Source organism: Geotrypetes seraphini, chromosome 10 (assembly GCF_902459505.1).
Source record: "Geotrypetes seraphini chromosome 10, aGeoSer1.1, whole genome shotgun sequence".
Lineage (NCBI taxonomy): Eukaryota > Metazoa > Chordata > Amphibia > Gymnophiona > Dermophiidae > Geotrypetes > Geotrypetes seraphini.
This window is the reverse complement of record NC_047093.1, coordinates 144,057,449-144,074,750: the sequence shown is the minus strand read 5'-3', so window position 1 is coordinate 144,074,750 and position 17,302 is coordinate 144,057,449. Positions and strand designations below refer to the sequence as shown.

At 46.9% G+C, this 17,302-nt stretch overlaps 1 protein-coding gene across 2 annotated transcripts; it reads right to left on the bottom strand.

Moving 5' to 3' along the window:
• Positions 1-1,181: 1,181 nt before the first annotated feature.
• LOC117367485 lies at positions 1,182-17,302 on the bottom strand. Of its 2 annotated transcripts, none has more exons than XM_033960057.1 (5): positions 17,195-17,302; positions 10,917-11,117; positions 10,339-10,500; positions 4,174-4,301; positions 1,182-3,860 (listed from the first exon to the last, which is right to left on the bottom strand). In XM_033960057.1, exons 1-5 carry the CDS (start codon positions 17,240-17,242, stop codon positions 3,452-3,454), a joined length of 948 nt encoding a protein of 315 aa, XP_033815948.1. In that variant the 5' UTR covers positions 17,243-17,302; the 3' UTR covers positions 1,182-3,451. The 2 variants fall into 2 exon arrangements, with proteins under 2 accessions (XP_033815948.1, XP_033815947.1); XM_033960056.1 differs by lacking the exon at positions 17,195-17,302 and adding an exon at positions 11,484-11,670.

Below are 17,302 nucleotides of genomic sequence, written 5' to 3'. Positions count from 1 at the left end.
AGCAGCTGTAATAAGGTAATTTAGATTCGCAGTTAAGGGCAGGGAGGTTTGTCGGACCGGGGCAGTTGTCAGTCGGTCGGGGAAGTGCCACAAAAGTAAGGGGACCTGGCCGGCTGTACTGCACCCGGGGCGGTAGAGAAGGAGTGGGGAGAAGGACGCTGAAAGGCCATGGGGAAGACGGGAGGAGGGGGGGAAGGACTCTGAAAGCACTTGAAGACAGAGGAGGGAGAAGGACGCTGAAAGCACATGGGGAATACAAAGGGGTGGAGAAGGACGCTGAAAGGCCATGGGAAGGGCGGGGGGGGGGGAAGGACTCTGAAAGCACTTGTGGAAGACAGAGGGGGGAGAAGGATGCTGAAAGCACATGGGGAAGACAAAGGGGTGGAGAAGGACGCTGAAAGGACATGGGGAAGACGGGGGGGGGTGGAGAAGGACGCTGAAAGGCCATGGGGAAGACAGAGAGGGAGAAGGACGCTGAAAGGACATGGGGAAGCAGAGGGGGGAGAAGGACACTGAAAGCACATGTGGAAGACAGAGGGGGGAGAAGGACGCTGACAGGACATGGGGAAGATGGGGGGGAGAAGGACGCTGAAAGGAAATGGGGAAGAGAGAGTAGGGAGAAGACACTGGCAGGGAAGAAGACAGATGCCAGACTATGGGGGAGCGGAGAGAAGAAGATGGGTGCCAGACCAATTTGGAAGGGGGAAGAAAGGGAGAGGCACAGTAACAGAGCAAATGGAAGATGCAGAAGGAAGAGAGACAGTGGATGGAAGGAATTGAATGAGAACATGAGGAAAGCAGAAACCAGGCAACAAAGGTAGGAAAAGAATTATATTTCTTTTTTTTTATTTTGCTTCAGGATAAAGTAGTATATTAGTTGTGTTGATAAAAATTTATAAACATTAGAGGCTCTGGTAGAAACCCATTTGCAAAGTATGTATTCTTCCCAATTAATATTTTCAAATTAATAAAGTCTTTTTGCTTATTTGTAAATGGGTTTCTACCAGAGCCTTTAATTCAGTAGCATAATTAAATGAAATAACTATTTCTGAAGTTTATATGGACGGGCGGGGACGGAGGGGATTCCTCGCGGGGACGGAGGGGATTCTTCGCGGGGACGGGTGGGGACGGAGGGATTCCTCACGGGGACGGGTGGGGACGGAGGGATTCCTCACGGGGACGGGTGGGGACGGGTGGGACTTTGGCGGGGACGGGTGGGGACGGGTGGGATTTCTGTCCCCGCGCAACTCTCTAATTTAGAGGCTTGATAGAGGTTCAAGTCTCACTGCTAATTCTTCTACTTGAACTAAATCCGCATATTCTCTCCACTACCCTCAAAAGTTAATTCTGTACAGATAGAATGGAGCACATACTTTTGAAACTGGTTCATACACTCTGATTTATTTTGTTGAGCTCAACTCATTCCCAAGAAATATGATCTACTATTTAGCACAATGGGTTGAGAACCACGGAAGCCAGAGTTCAAATCCCCCTGAAACTCCTTTGAACATTGGACTAGTCAATTGTTAATACCATGCATGAATGTAACTCACCTTTGGCTACCACTGAAAAGGCATGTTAGCTCTGAATGTAGGCATTGTCTTTTTAAAATATTTTCTTATGGTGTCGCTTGTATACTTTGCTTGAACTTGGGAAGCACAGGTGGGTCAGTGTCTTGGAAAATTGGTATGTTTTGATTTGCTGATGGGAAAATCCATATACCAAAACATGTTTTTTCCCAAAATGATTTGGAAGGTTCAGGGATAAAGGATGACCTGGAACGATCCAGGGACAGAGGGGAGGTTTGAATTGGAATTTCAGGACTACTAGATTTTAATCTGAGGCTCTATCCATTCGATCTGTGTTGCTCCATAAACAAATGCAGAAGGGGCTTCTGTTTGTATTATGGTTTGATTACGCATTTACTCGGAAAGACAATGTGGAACATGCGGGTGAAAGGAAAGGCATCCAAGGGTTTTCCAACATGGGGTTACATGATCAGAAATCCATATATATATATGCAGGATATATACCCATATACAGCTTGCTATAGCATGATTAATACTCATCATCTATGAATCCCTTAGGAAGTTTACTTCATATCCACCAAACAGCTCTGAATGACATTGGGACAAATTTTTCCCCATCCCCAGAAGTTTTATTGCTCTCTACCCCTGTCCCTGCTCCATCCTGTAAGCTCTGCCTTAACCACACAAGCCTCAAACACTTATGATTTTAAAGTGTTTGAGGCTTGTGCAGATGAGGACCGAGCTTGCAGGGACAGGAAAAGAACTCACCAGGATGGGAAAATGAGTTTCTGCGGGGACGGGGAAAAAATTTGTCCCCGTGTCATTTTCTATGTGTTGTGTTTCAAAATCATATATCATGTATGCTAAACCTTTTTTGCCAAAAAATCTCAAGTAGGCCATATCCTGTAGTCAGACAGAGGCCACATGTTGGATACTTCTGCCATAATAGAAGATGATGATTATAGAAAGAGAAGTTAAATTTTACAATGTTTCTTTAAATGCACTTGATTAAAAGTGGGGTTTTTTTAATTTGTGAGAAGAAAAAAAAATGCCCCCAAATTGTTATGAATCATTGCTGACTCATTATGTCCAACAAAAAAATATTTTGCTGTTTCTGAGTGCAGATCTTATTTCCTTACATTTCATTAAATTTATTGACGAGCTAGTTACAGACAGCTGCACCAGGTCAAGCCAGTCATGGTTTTAATGGGTTTTATTCAGTTTGTAAATAGATGTGGGGTAAGGAGTACAGTGACAAAACTGAACTGTATTTCACTTTGAACATGAATAACAAGAAATTCCCTTTGTTTGCTGGGGAAAAAGAGGTTCCCGCCATAATCTGAGTGTAAAGTGATTGCAGTTACTTTCTTATCCACTGATGTTCCATATGAAACTTTCAGATATGAACTATTTTCTGATGTGAGCCCAGAGTGGTGGGTGGAGGAGACATACTGTATGTTGCATAAAGAAACCCTGTCATTATTATTTGATAGGGATACAGGGAATTTCTCTGGATGCTCTGAAACAGGGCTGGAGGCTCTGGACTTTTAACTACCACAGCTCAGTCTTTGCGGGCAAAGCCAGCTCCCGTTGTATTCAGAAACTTGTCCTGATGCTTGAGAAAAACCAAGAATGTTACAATCTGATTTTAATTGGGAGACTGCAACACTAGCAAATGGAGAGATAATCTGAGTAAAATGGTTAATCTGTCCACTGAGCTGTACGCTTTGGATAGTTCATTCTTAAATGCTTATTTAATACCCTGTTTGGAGAGCAGATTCTGTGCCCTTTTATGCAGTGATTAGCTACATGTCGAAAGTACTTGCATAGTTCCTTTTTTATTAAGTAACTTTTATAGCACTCTGCCTTGTCCAAGCTAATGGAAAGAAACTGTTCTATTGGTACGCATCCATTTGTCAGTATCAAACTGTCACCGGCTGATTACTCCCATACGTCTGATACTCCGTCTCATACATTTTTGGTACGGACATGATTTCAGGGAGGGGTCCACTGAGCGGCAGGGTCCAGGGGCAGTCCAATGGGCAGTTGATGTCATGTGATCTTTTGGCATCCAAGGGCTGCTTGAAAGTCTCCTGCACCAGAGTCTTCAGCCCATGATTGGGAAGAAAGGCTGCCAGAGGGGGAGCACGCAGCAATTTGGTGGCAGTGGGAAATTGCATAGTGTCACGCATAGGCAGGGGACGGCGAAGGGTTGGCAGGGATTCTTTGGGGAGCGGGTTCTCCTTTAGGCCGTGGCCCCAGGCTTTGGGGTATTCTTCGCCCTGCCAGTAAGTCAGGATGTCCTTCTTGGGATAGCCCTCCAGCTCCTCCCTGAATATTTCCAAAATTAAAAACACTGTGTTAGAGGATAAGAATGTTAAATACAGGTCCACTGGAGTGCTGTGTACCCTAACTTAGAACATAAGAATAGCTATATTGGGTCAGACTGATGGTCCATCTCTCCCAGTAACCTGCTTTCAACAGTAGCCAGTCCAGATCACAAGTACCTGCCAGAGTCCCAAAAAGTAGCAAGATTCCCTGCTTCCCAGTAATAAGTAGAGTCTCTCCTCTGTCTGTCTTAATAGCAGATTATGGACATTTTCCTCCAGAAACATGTACGCTAACTACTATTACCACAACTTACTTTGTAAAAGCGCGGAAGTCCCGGGCAGTAGTCGAGGCATAGATGTCATTCCGATTGAGCACTCCCTGATCACATATGTAATAGAGAGATCCATTCAAAGCCTTGTTCTCTGTGCTTGGGACCATGTCCTGGTGTCAGAAATAAGGAAATAGAAAAGTTATCCCTCCATAAGGAAAAGGAGCGTTCAGTTATGACACAGATATTTTCACAGGAAGAGATGTGGCTGAATTATTTGAAAGTTAAACAAGAAATGACTCTGTTAAGGGTCAGTTTAGATTCTAGTTTATATATGAAATGAGTGTGACGTAGTGGTTAGAACTACAGCCTCAGCTCCCTGAAGTTGAGGGTTCAAACCCCATGCTGCTCCTTGTGACCCTGGGTAAGTTACTTAATCCTTCACTGCCCGCCGGGACAGAAAGGGAAAATGCTTCAGTACCTGATTTGTAACCCGTTCTGAGCTCCTTTGGGAGGATGGGCTAAAAAATGAAATAAATCAAATGACCGAGAGTCATCCAAAATGCTGCAGTCCGTCTCATTTATGGCCTCAAGAAATCTGACCATGTAAGCCCATATTAAAATAAAAAAACTACACTGGCTGCTTGTGGAAGCAAGGGTCATTTTTAAGTTTGCTTGCCTTTGCTTCAAAACCATGACAGGTTCATCCCCATCCTATCTGTCTCACCAATTCGAATTCCCAGGCACAACTAATACACTTGTTCGCTTTTCCATCCCTAAAGGGCTGCACCTACAAGAGATACCTCGAGAGAACACTATCATTCCAAGCAGGCAAATGGAGCAAATGTTTAACCAATTCATCTCAAATGCACTTTCGTACCAAACGTTTAGAAAGTCAATAAAAACTTATCTCTTTGACAAATTTCTCTGACCCCACTTCAACCTGATGTACTTCCAAAACACTTCCAGATAAACCTAACTAAACTTAGCATGCCAATGTAATTTCGAAAGTTCTCTATAAAGTCTCTGTCTGTATACAGTCTTTTCCCTTGTAAACCGCTTAGAACTGTTTGTGGTATGGCAGTATATAAAAATAAAGTTATTATTATTAAATAAGTATCAAGAACTATTTCAGTAGGTTTTACATGGCTTTAAACCAATGTTACCACTTTTTGATTTTTGAACTGTTGTTCATAGGATGATATTAACCCAGTTAGATTATTGCAATTTATTATACCTAGGTATTTCTATTACGAGGTGTAAAGCATTGCAGATAGTATTGAATGCTACAACAAGGGTGATTACTGGAATTGCAAAGTCAGTTCATATAACACCTGTTTTGAAATATTTACATTGGTTGCTGGGTTTACAGAGGGTGCAATTTATAGTGTTAGAAAATATCTTATCAGGCTGTATATCATCCTAGCCCAATATATTTTAAACATTCATCACTGGAGACAGAGATGTATAAATACCTAAGTGGTATAAATGCACATGCAGCGAGTCTCTTTCATTTGATAGGAAGCTCCAGAACGAGAGAGCATAGGATGAAGTTAAGAGGTGATAGGCTCAGGTGTAATCTAAGAAAATGCTTTTTTACATAAAGGGTGGTAGATACATGGAATAGTCTCCGAATAGAGGTGGTGGAGACCAAAACTGTGTCTGAATTCAAGAAAGCATGGGATAGGCAAGTCGGATCTCTTAGGGAGAGGAGGAGATAGTAGATGCTGCGGATGGGCCATCTGGCCTTTATCTGCCAGCATGTTTCTATGAGATTTACCAGTCAGGAAGAAGTTTAAGATCAGAAAATGGAATGTTGTTATCCCTGAGATTATGGGAGCTCAAGGCAGCCATTTCCTATGAGCGATCTGCATGGGGCAGGAGCATGGGAAGATCGCTCCTGCCCCGAAAACTCACTAGACCACCAGGTAAGGCTTAAGGGGGGGCTTACAGGGCTTAAAATAGCCCCCCAAATTTTATTTTTTTTTTTTGTGGTGTGTGTGGCACAGTGGTTGGAGCTACAGCCTCAGCATCCTGGGGTTGTGGGTTCAAACCCTGCGCTGCTCCTTGTGACCCTGGGCAAGTCACTCAGTCCTCCATAGCCCCAAGAACGTTAGATAAATTGTGAGCCCACCGGGACAGATAGGGAAAATGCTTGAGTATCTGATTGTAAAACCGCTTAGATAACCTTGATAGGCAGTATATAAAAACCTAATAAAACTTGTGAATAACCAAATCCGCGGATGCTGAAACCACGGATTCGGAGGGAGAAGTGTATACCCTTTCACATTCACAGACAAATAGTGGATCCTAATGGGTGGTTTATAGCTTTGATTGGGTAGTTTTGATTGGGATAGTTTTGGGGTAAACCCCTAGTCTTGTGCAATATCTATGCCCCCAATATTTACTCTCATTCATTTTTTTTCCTCCCTGGTGGGCCTTTTGGCTCCACTCTCCCCTCATCCAAAAATTTTAGGCAGGGATTTCAATATGATAGCCCAGCCCACTGGGACAAGCCAGCTAAACCCGTGCCAAGGGGCCATTTCACTAGGGGGGTAAATTTTCTTCTCAAGGAACTGGGCCTTTTAGATTCATGGCGAACCATGCACCCGGAAGAGCTTGACTTTTCATTCTATTCACATCCTCATACAACATACTCCCGTATTGATTATATTCTGGTCTCTGACTCGCTTTTCCCTCAAATGGCTGGCGCTCACCTTACTGCACCCCTAGTTTCTGACCATGCTTTCTTGGGCCTTACCTTACGGTTCGGCTCCCAAACAGGGGATCGGATTTGGCGAATGTCCCCGTCCCCCCCCCCCCAGCTATATGCAGACGCCGCTTTCCACACTTATTTTCAAAAGAAATGGGAGGACTTTGTACAGACTAATTCTGTTGAGGATGTGGGTTCGGTCATATATTGGGAAGCTGCAAAGACTGTTATGTGGGGGGCATATTCTTGCTTACTCAGCCTCCTTGAAAAAACGACGTGATGGGGAACTACTATCCCTATCTCGGGATCTCGCTGCTTTACAGAGAATCCATATTTCCCGCCTAGATGATAATACCAAATAGGCCATGGGTCTTTTGAAGACCAAAATTAATGACCTTTTGGATCAGAGGGCGAACCATAGCATATACTGCTACAAATATAGACTTCACTGGTGGGGCGATAAAACGGGTCGCCTGCTAGCCAGCTTGGTGCGCCCCCACAAGGCTCAGCATATTATCACTTCCATTAAGGACAACCAGGGTGCGACGTACTCAAACCATCAGGCTATCACGCTGCAGTTTGTGAACTTTTATACGAACTTATATTCCGCCCAGCCCTACGATGGTGATGCTCGAGAGGAGTTTTTTCAACACATTGCATTACCTCAGTTGTCCGCAGAACAAAAGCCCCTTCTTAATGGTACTATCATGGGAGAGGAGATACAGATGGTCATCAATAAAATTAAATTGGCTAAGACACCGGGTCCCGATGGGCTAGGCCCTGAGTTTTATAAACTTCTGGACCCTTTGGCTTTATTACCCTTGCAAGCGTATTTTATGGGACTGCGCACTGCCACCCCCCCAGGAGATACCATAATAGGGCTCACATCATCATAATTCCAAAAACGGGCCAGCCGCTCGCTGCCCTTGGGTCTTATAGGCCTAAATCCCTTCTAAACCAAGACATTAAGATCCTGGCCAATACTCCTAGCAGTGTGTCTCAACGTCTTTCTCCCATCCCTCATACATGAGGATCAGGTGGGCTTTGTGCCGGGCAGACATGCCTCAATTAATCTTTTGAAGGTCCTTGCTGTGTTGCAGTCCCCTTATGCCCCAGCTGACCGAGCACTTATCACTAACCTGGATGTCGAGAAAGCTTTCAATATGGTCTCCTGGACTCATCTTTTCTGGACTTTGGAGCATTTCGGCATCCAGGGTGATTTAATTGATTGGCTGTTCGTGCTGTATCACAATCCTTGCTCCCAGCTCTTGGTGAATGGAGGTATGTCTGACCCCTTCCCCTTGGGGAGAGGCACGAGACAGGGTTGTCCTCTTTCCGCGCTGCTCTTTCTTCTCGCTCTCTCGAGCCCCTAGCCATACAGATCCATTAGGATCCTGCACTGGAGGGACTACGCATGGGTAGCCATGAGTTTTGCATAAGCATGTTCGCCAATGACATGCTGTTATATGTCAAGCATGCTGATCGGACCGTTCCAACCTTAATGTCCCTTATCAATTTATATGGCAAGTTCTCTGACCTCAAAATTAACCGACAAGATGGAGGCTCTTTTGCTGGGCACCACTGCATCGGAGTCTTGGTGTGCACCTGAGAAGTTGAAATATTTGGGCATTATGCTTTATCGGGATCTGAGACAATTATATGCAGCCAACATTACTGCCACTATTGGAAAAATAAAGACCCTATGTCATAAATGGCACTCACTCCCCCTCTCTTTGTTGGGCCGGGTAGCTCTGGTAAAAATGGTGCAGTTCCTGAAACTATTATATCCGCTCCAGACCATACCTGTTTGGATATCGTGTAGTGATGAGCGCGCTTACCAATCTATTATTCGCTCTTTCATTTGGGGGGGGGGGGGGGATAAAGTGGCCCGTATTAGTGTTCTTAAATTGACCCATAGTAAGGACAGGGGTGGTTTAGGCTTAACCGCCCTACGTGTTTACAATATTGCGGCACTTCTATGATGAATCCATGAACAGCTGGTATCTTCCTGTCATTATTCCCCTTTGGCACTGCTTGACGACTGCTGTTTACCCTGGTCTTTTTTGTATGTCATCCATAAGTCTGGGGGGGGGAGCAAGGGGCTCCGTACTCATGCTTTCTCATTCCTTTTACCATTTTGTAAAGCCTGGCGCTGATGGCAGCTGCAACAGGGCAAGCTACCCTTTGTATCTCCTTTTCTGCCCCTCCTTCGCAACCTGGATTTTGATCCAGGTGTGCGGGGGCTTGCAGGTCTGAGGGGGCGCGCGGCACGACCATAGGTGCTGCACTGCAATTGAGTGGGGGACAAATCCCTTCTCTTGCACAGATGCGGGCTGCGTGGCACTTACCTTCTACTCACACTTACACCTATCTACAAATTCACCACTATTACCGCTCACTGAAACAGGAGCATGGGGAGCAATGGGCCTATGGAAAATTGGATCTGCTTTTCCTTTCCACTCCCACCCTAGCTAACAAGATTTCTACATGGTATGGGGAGGGATGTTTGTCCTCTTTAGTGCGGGAGTGGTCTAACGAGTTGGGGTTGGAGGTAGCCATACATGATATCCATCTCCTTTTTCAAACACTGTACATCCATGTGAAAGCGGTGACCCCTCAAGAGACACAATACAAAATTCTGCATAGAGCATAACTTACCCGCTCTCACAGGCACACTATGGGGTTGTGTTCTACTGACACATGTCTTAAGTGTAAATACCAGAGGGGTACTTTCCTTCACTCCCACACCCCGTTGGAGCCCCTTAAAACAGTTTTTCTTCGGCGCGGACTTCCGCTTTGCGCTCAGTTGTCTCGGCGCGCACTTTTGACCTGTCACCGGTTTTGGTACAACTTTCCCAAAGATTCAGTAGCCTACGTTTTAATATCATCTGGGAATGTAATTTGATTGTCTTTCATACATGGGTGTAGAAAAGAACCTAAACAGGAAAATAAGTGGCTCTTGAATGTTGGAAATGTTCCTCAATGCCAGCAACGATGGATGAATCTGTTGCAGTTACAGTAAGATGTTTGAGCAACTGGGCACATGATGGAAGGACGTTGCAGATGGTAGGAGTCTGATCACCAGACAAGACTCTTATTGCCACATCAAAAACAGACAAGACACAAATAATGTAATTTATCAGTAGCTCATTTAAATCCAAAAGCAGCTTCTGCAGGTTTGTTTGTTTTTTTAAATTATTGAATTCAGTTGCCAATTGTCTAAGATGTGTTAAGTTTTAATATATTGATACTAGTCTCAAGTTTTAAAGAATGACATGGGGACAAAGTTTGTCCCCATCGGCTTTGTTTCCATCCCTGCCCAGTTAATCACAAGTACCTGTCCGCATGTCATTCACTAGTGTGCATGGATTGAAGGGCCTCTTTCTGTTCCTGCCTGAAGCATGCCCTTTCCTTATAATGTGTGGATTGAGGTGGCTTTTCTCCCCACCTGAACAAAGCATGCCCTTCCCTTATAATGGGTTTAGAGAGAGACTCACTTGCGATGGCCCTTTGTTGTGATGGTTTTCTAAAATGAAAGGCTGCGGTCCAGCATGGAAGGCGGGCAGGGCGGGAAGAGCAGGCTGGCCAATGAACTGGGCCTTCATTTCACTGCACTGGTTCCCAGGGCATAGTGGTGGCCTCCAGGCTCTAACACTTAACTGTGGAAGAATAAGCATTAATAGGTGAAAAAATTCATATCTGCAGCAACACAAAACTGATTTGTATCCATAAAGTTATAGGATATTAAAGGCAGAGTATGCCCAGAAAACCTGGGGTATTTTCAGTTCTAGGCACTGCCAAAGTAAAAAACGGCTTCCTAGAATAACCAAAGAATGGTGCTGACTCAGGTGGATTTCTGTTTCTTGTCTTTTTTTTTTTTTTAATAGTATCCAGTCATGAATAATAATTCAAAAGAAGATATAGTGCCATTGAATATTAAGCAAAAGCTGGCACAGTCAGCATGCAGAACAATGTGCAAGACATGTCACATGCCAGAAGCACAGGTAGCTCTGAATCAGGCACTTCTAAGTCTAGGAAGAGCAGAATATCTACATGGACTATGTGTCAGGCTTACCTTTTCCCACAAGTCCTTGTTATAGTGGACCTTCCAGTGTGCTGGTGCAATGGGGTAGCTGGGCTGCGAGAGAACCCCTCCTGAATATTTCCTGTTGTGGACCGTGCCCGTGGTGGTCTCATAGTGATTTATTACCTCATCAAAAGCTAGTACCTCTTTTGATCTCTGTAGCCCTGGTGCCAGTGGTTCGTCGATGGTGGACTAGGGTTGGTGGGAAGGGTAGAGAGAGATGAAGAGGAGTAAGCAGCATTTTGAGTGTAACTCCAGGTCAGCACTAGGTGTAGGCTTGTGCTCTGCGGCTCCTATCAGCTATATTAGGATGGTGTTTTCTCTACATCTCTCCTAAAAATTAGGACACAGTCACAGTGCCCAAAAAGGCAGTTCACTGGGTATTGGAAACAGAGGAAAGATGTAGACATCAATTTAACAATGCCAATGCAGCTTACCAGATTTGGACAATTTGATCAAACAAGATTCTCAGCGCAGGGTCTTGCCAAATCCCACACTCGGAGTGAAACAGGCACCCATCTTTCCCCCCCACCTGCTATCCTGGTATTTATCACTCACCTTGATATGCGGAGGAGGGAAGGTAACTGGTGGTCTGTAGTTGAGACCAATGCCAGAACTAGTAAAATACCAGTCCTGCCTCCTCCCTGTCCTCACCATCTTAAGGCCAGGAGGCAAGCAACTGGGAGAAGGAAAGAGATTTTGGTGTACTGTGTGTGCTACTCAGCCGATGCTTGCAACAGGATCCTCATAACACATGCAGGGAATGTTTGGTTTACATGTTGCCATGGCTACAGAATGCTCCACCCCTAAAGAGGTGGGGTCTACATCTAGGTGTTGGGTTGGAAGTATTAGTTGACCTGAGAGAAGCTTGGTCTATTGTTGAATTCTTTCAAGTTCACGTTTATTTGATAAATCGCCTATATAAAACATTCTAAGCGATGTACAATTTAAGTTCAAAATATGGGGAAACAAACAATCTTGGGACAGATTAAAAACAAAACACATAAATTATTAACAGCATGTATAAAGCAAGAAAAAAGAACAAACTAGAAATGTAAAGATTTCTCGGTACATGTAGTTTAGTAACAAACAGGAAGAGGAGGGAAGAGGGAAATAAAGTTACAAATTTCTCATAATAGGGAAAAACACAAAGGAAGGGGGGAAGGAAGAATAAAGAAAAATGGAAAAAAGAAACAAGGAAAAGAAGAGAAAAAAAATAAATAAATAAATAAAAAATTAAAAAAAAAAAGAGATAAAGGGATATTGGCATGAATAGTTAGTCAGTAAAAGCGTCATTAAATAAAAAAGTTTTTAAAAGTTTTTTAAAGGAGATAAGATCTTTATCTTTTCTAATAAAAAGTGGCAGAGCGTTCCAGGTTTGGGGAGCTAAGACAGAGAACATATCATTTCTCCTTGTTCCCACTATTTTTAAGGATGGAACCGATAATAAATCTTGATGAGAGGATCGGAGAGATCGAGTTGAATGATATGGAATAATCATTCTAGATGTGACTTGATCAATAGTGGTGTTACGTGATCGTATTTTTTTGCTTTACGAATAAGTTTTATGGCAGTATTTTGGATTATTTGGAGTCTTTTCTTTTCTTTTTGGGGTACATTGAATAACAAAGAATTACAGTAATCTACAGCCTGGCGGAGGATTTGAGTTCAATTCCTGGACTGGTCAGGGATGCTGAGGAGGGGGAGGAAGCCCAGTCATTATGAAGATATAAAAATATTGGCCTGCAAATAAGATGTCCAGGACTCGCTCATTCTGCATTTTAGGGAAATTCCAAACTGCAAGTCCTTGTAGGGAATGAGGTAAAATTAAGAGTGAGTCAATCTGACCTGAGAAAAATTAGAGCTAGTTTGTAACCATCACCTCAGAGAATACCATACCATGCAATTTAATTTCTTATATCCTGCAAAATTTCAAGGATTCATTGTGGTTTACAATAAGAGTACAAAAAAATAATCCATTAAAGTTACCATAGGATTTCTAGAATCATTCGTAGGTAGACAGTAGAGAATGACACGGGGACAAATTTTTCCCCATCCCCGTGGGAACTTATTTTCCCATCCTGGCCCGGTGAGTTATTTTCCTGTTCCTGCCCCATTCCTGTATGCTTCATAAGTGTTTGAGGCTTGTGCGGTTAAGGCAGAGCTTACAGGAATGGGGCAGAGACAGCAACAAAACTCGTGGGGATGGAGAAATTGAGTTTCGGTGGGGGTGGGGAAAAAATTTGTCCCCATGTCCTGGGGCTCTTCTCTCTGGAAAAGAGGAGGCTCAGGGGGGATATGATAGAGACCTTCAAAATACTTAGGGGCATAGAGAGGGTGGACAGGGACAGGTTCTTCAGACTAAAAGGGACAACAGGTACGAGGGGGCACTCAGAGAAACTGAAGGGAGATAGGTTCAAATCAAATGCAAGGAAGTTTTTCTTCACCCAAAGGGTCGTGGACAAATGGATTGCGCTCCCGGAGGAAGTGATCCGGCAGAGTACAGTACAGGGATTGGACAGATTCCTGAGGGAAAAGGGGATCGTGGGGTACTGAGGGAGGTGCTGGGGTGTTGCATAAGTATAGACAGCTCACCAGGTCGTGCAGGTGCAAGGCCGGAGGGTTAGGACATTGATGGGAAGATAGGACTTCGATGAGAAACCTAGGGGGCAAGGGGGCCCCTTCTGGTGATTAAGGCAGGTCATGACCTGTTGGGCCGCCGCGGGGGTGGACTGCTGGGCGGGATGGACCTCTGGTCTGACCCGGCAGAGGCACTGCTTATGTTCTTATGTTCTTATGTCATTCTCTAGTAGACAGCATTTGTCTTATAAAGAGAAGAGATATGTTTTTAAATATTTTCTGAAACTCTAGTGTGGGGAACTGACACAAATAAGAGTATAAAGGTAGGCTATTCCACACCTGACATTCAAAGGTAGGCTCAAATAACTTTTTATATTGAAAGTGTGGAGAAGGTGGAGAATGATGAAGGAAATGTGTGTGTGTGTGTGTGGGTGGGTGGGGGGGGGGCACAAGCCACAGTCACAGATGTACAGTAGCTGCTTAGGAGACAGGAAAAGCACTGGCAATAACCTGATCAGAAACCATTGAAGAGAGAATACAATGAAATCTTGGGCATTATTGTCTTCTGTTGAAACAAGGTGGCAGGGGGGAGCTGAAAAGTTCTCAGGGAATGACAAGAAGCCATGAAACTTACAAGTTATTCCACATATTCACCCCTAAGTTCAACACACTTGGCACATCGTGTCTGAAGTTTCTGTAACCTTTCCAACAAATACCGTATTTTCACGCATATAACGCGCGCGTTATACGCGTTTTTACCTACCGCGCATACCCCTCGCGCGTTATATGCGTGAGCGCGGTATACAAAAGTTTTTAAACATAGTTTCCACCCCGCCCGACGCCCGATTCACCCCCCCAGCAGGACCGCTCGCACCCCCACCCCGAACGACCGCTCGCACGCGCTCCCACCCGCACCCGCATCCACGATCGGAGCAAGAGGGAGCCCAAGCCCTCTTGCCCGGCCGACTCCCCCGACGTCCGATACATCCCCCCCCGGCAGGACCACTCGCACCCCCACCCCGAACGACCGCTCGCACGCGCTCCCACCCGCACCCGCATCCACGATCGGAGCAAGAGGGAGCCCAAGCCCTCTTGCCCGGCCGACTCCCCGACGCCCGATACATCCCCCCCCGGCAGGACCACTCGCACCCCCACCCCGAAGGACCGCCGACTTCCCGACAATATCGGGCCAGAAGGGAGCCCAAACCCTCCTGGCCACGGCGACCCCCTAACCCCACCCCGCACTACATTACGGGCAGGAGGGATCCCAGGCCCTCCTGCCCTCGACGCAAACCCCCCCCCCCCCCCAACGACCGCCCCCCCCAAGAACCTCCGACCGCCCCCCCAGCCGACCCGCGACCCCCCTGCCTGACCCCCCCGACCCCCCCACCCCCCTCCCCCGTACCTTTGGTAGTTGGCCGGACAGACGGGAGCCAAACCCGCCTGTCCGGCAGGCAGCCAACGAAGGAATGAGGCCGGATTGGCCCATCCGTCCTAAAGCTCCGCCTACTGGTGGGGCCTAAGGCGCGTGGGCCAATCAGAATAGGCCCTGGAGCCTTAGGTCCCACCTGGGGGCGCGGCCTGAGGCACATGGGCCCAACCCGACCATGTGCCTCAGGCCGCGCCCCCAGGTGGGACCTAAGGCTCCAGGGCCTATTCTGATTGGCCCACGCGCCTTAGGCCCCACAAGTAGGCGGAGCTTTAGGACGGATGGGCCAATCCGGCCTCATTCCTTCGTTGGCTGCCTGCCGGACAGGCGGGTTTGGCTCCCGTCTGTCCGGCCAACTACCAAAGGTATGGGGAAGGGGGGTGGGGGGGTCGTGGGGGTCGGCCAGGGGGGGCGCGGGTCGGCTGGGGGGGGGGGCGGAGGTTCTTGGGGGGGTCGGTCGTTGGGGGGGAGGGGGGTTTGCGTCGAGGGCAGGAGGGCCTGGGATCCCTCCTGCCCGTAATGTAGTGCGGGGTGGGGTTAGGGGGTCGCCGTGGCCAGGAGGGTTTGGGCTCCCTTCTGGCCCAACTACACAAAGGTACGGGGAAGGCGGGTGGGGGTGTCGTGGGGGTCGGCCAGGGGGGGTCGCGGGTCGGCTGGGGGACGGGCGGAGGTTCTTGGGGGGGGGCGGTCGTTGGGGGGAGGGGGTTTGCATCGAGGGCAGGAGGGCCTGGGATCCCTCCTGCCCATAATGTAGTGCGGGGTGGGGTTAGGGGGTCGCCGTGGCCAGGAGGGTTTGGGCTCCCTCCTGGTCCGATATTGTTGGGGAGTCGGCGGTCCGTCGGGGCGGGGGTGCGAGTGGTCCTGCCGGGGGGGGGATGTATCGGACGTCGGGGGGGGGGCATCAGGCTTTCAGGATGGGGACAGACCTTCAAGGGGGGACAGGACTTCAAGGGGGGACAGTGCACGGAAAGTCAGGGGGGGTGAACGGAGAGTCGGGACAGCGCACGGAAAGTCAGGGCAGTGCACGGAAGTCAGGGGGGGGTGAACGGAGAGTCGGGACAGCGCACGGAAAGTCAGGGCAGTGCACGGAAGTCAGGGGGGGTGAACGGAGAGTCGGGACAGCGCACGGAAAGTCAGGGCAGTGCACGGAAGTCAGGGGGGGTGAACGGAGAGTCGGGACAGCGCACGGAAAGTCAGGGCAGTGCACGGAAGTCAGGGGGGTGAACGGAGAGTCGGGACAGCGCACGGAAAGTCAGGGCAGTGCACGGAAGTCAGGGGGGGGTGAACGGAGAGTCAGGGCGGGCGAAAGGAGCGTCGGGCATCATGCGCGGTATACCCGTGAGCGCGGTATACAAAAGTTTTTGTACATATCATCGTGATTTCTGCGCGCTATACCCGTGTGCGCGTTTTACACGGGTGCGCGTTATTTGCGTGAAAATACGGTACTCTGATATCTGGTCACTGAAATACTACTCCGCTGTTACAGTCACCTCTGAATCACTCAAAAATTGTCACCTTTCAAACTCTTTTTATGGTATGGAAACAGAAAATAGTCAGATGGACCAAGATATGGTGAGTAGGATGGATGGGTCTATGCACTGAAACCCCAATTGCGTCAAAACACCCATCGTTTTTCCAGCCTTATGAGCTGGTGCATCATCTTGCAAAAAGAGAACTCCTTTTTTCCGGAGACAGGCAGGGGATAAGCAGTACCACTTGATGGTGAAGTCTCTGACTGAGCCTAATGAGGTCGGTACTCTCCCCTAGCTATAGTAAGCTTTTGAGCTTACTGAGCATGTGCAGGATTGCCCTACTCCACGAGCCCCCCTCCCCTCCTCCTGTCAGTCGCGGCTCTCCCCTTCTCAGATAAAAACAAAAGATTAATCAGGAAAGCCTTGGCTTTCTAGCCCTTAGGGCAGTTTAAAAAAAACCAACCCAAAACAACCTGTAAATTCCTCTTCCGTCATAGCAACTCTTCAGTGACAGGGTAACTGATTCTACAAACCATCAACACTTCAGCCCTTAAAAAAAAAACTAACCCCAACCGAACTTGCCTCACAAAATGGCACAAAATTGACAGTTCATTTAACAGTATTTTTTCTTGACAAACACCAGTATTTTTTATTCAGCATTTTTTCCTGACAAGATTTTTGCTAGTAACTCACATACTGGACAGCGAGCGAGTCTTTTTTTTAACTTCGACTGTGCTCTGCTCATTTTTTCAAATTTTTAGCAACAAACAGACTGTGAAGACTCCTACCGGCATGATGTCAGCCAGTTGCCCTTCGACGCCACTCTGTGCTGGCATTACAAAAAAGCCAGTGAAACTGCTGATTTTAGCTACCTCCCTTCAGGGCTCTGCTTCGGC

What these genes read in the sequence shown, in the direction of transcription:
- LOC117367485 (XM_033960056.1), bottom strand. Translation starts at nt 11,582, where the DNA reads ATGGTGAGGACAGGGAGGAGGCAGGACTGGTATTTTACTAGTTCTGGC. An exon ending in ACAACAAAGGGCCATCGCAA is followed by an intron (nt 4,302 to 10,338) that starts GTGAGTCTCTCT and finishes TTCTGACACCAG; the next exon opens with GACATGGTCCCAAGCACAGA. An exon ending in GACTTCCGCGCTTTTACAAA is followed by an intron (nt 3,861 to 4,173) that starts GTAAGTTGTGGT and finishes GGAAATATTCAG; the next exon opens with GGAGGAGCTGGAGGGCTATC.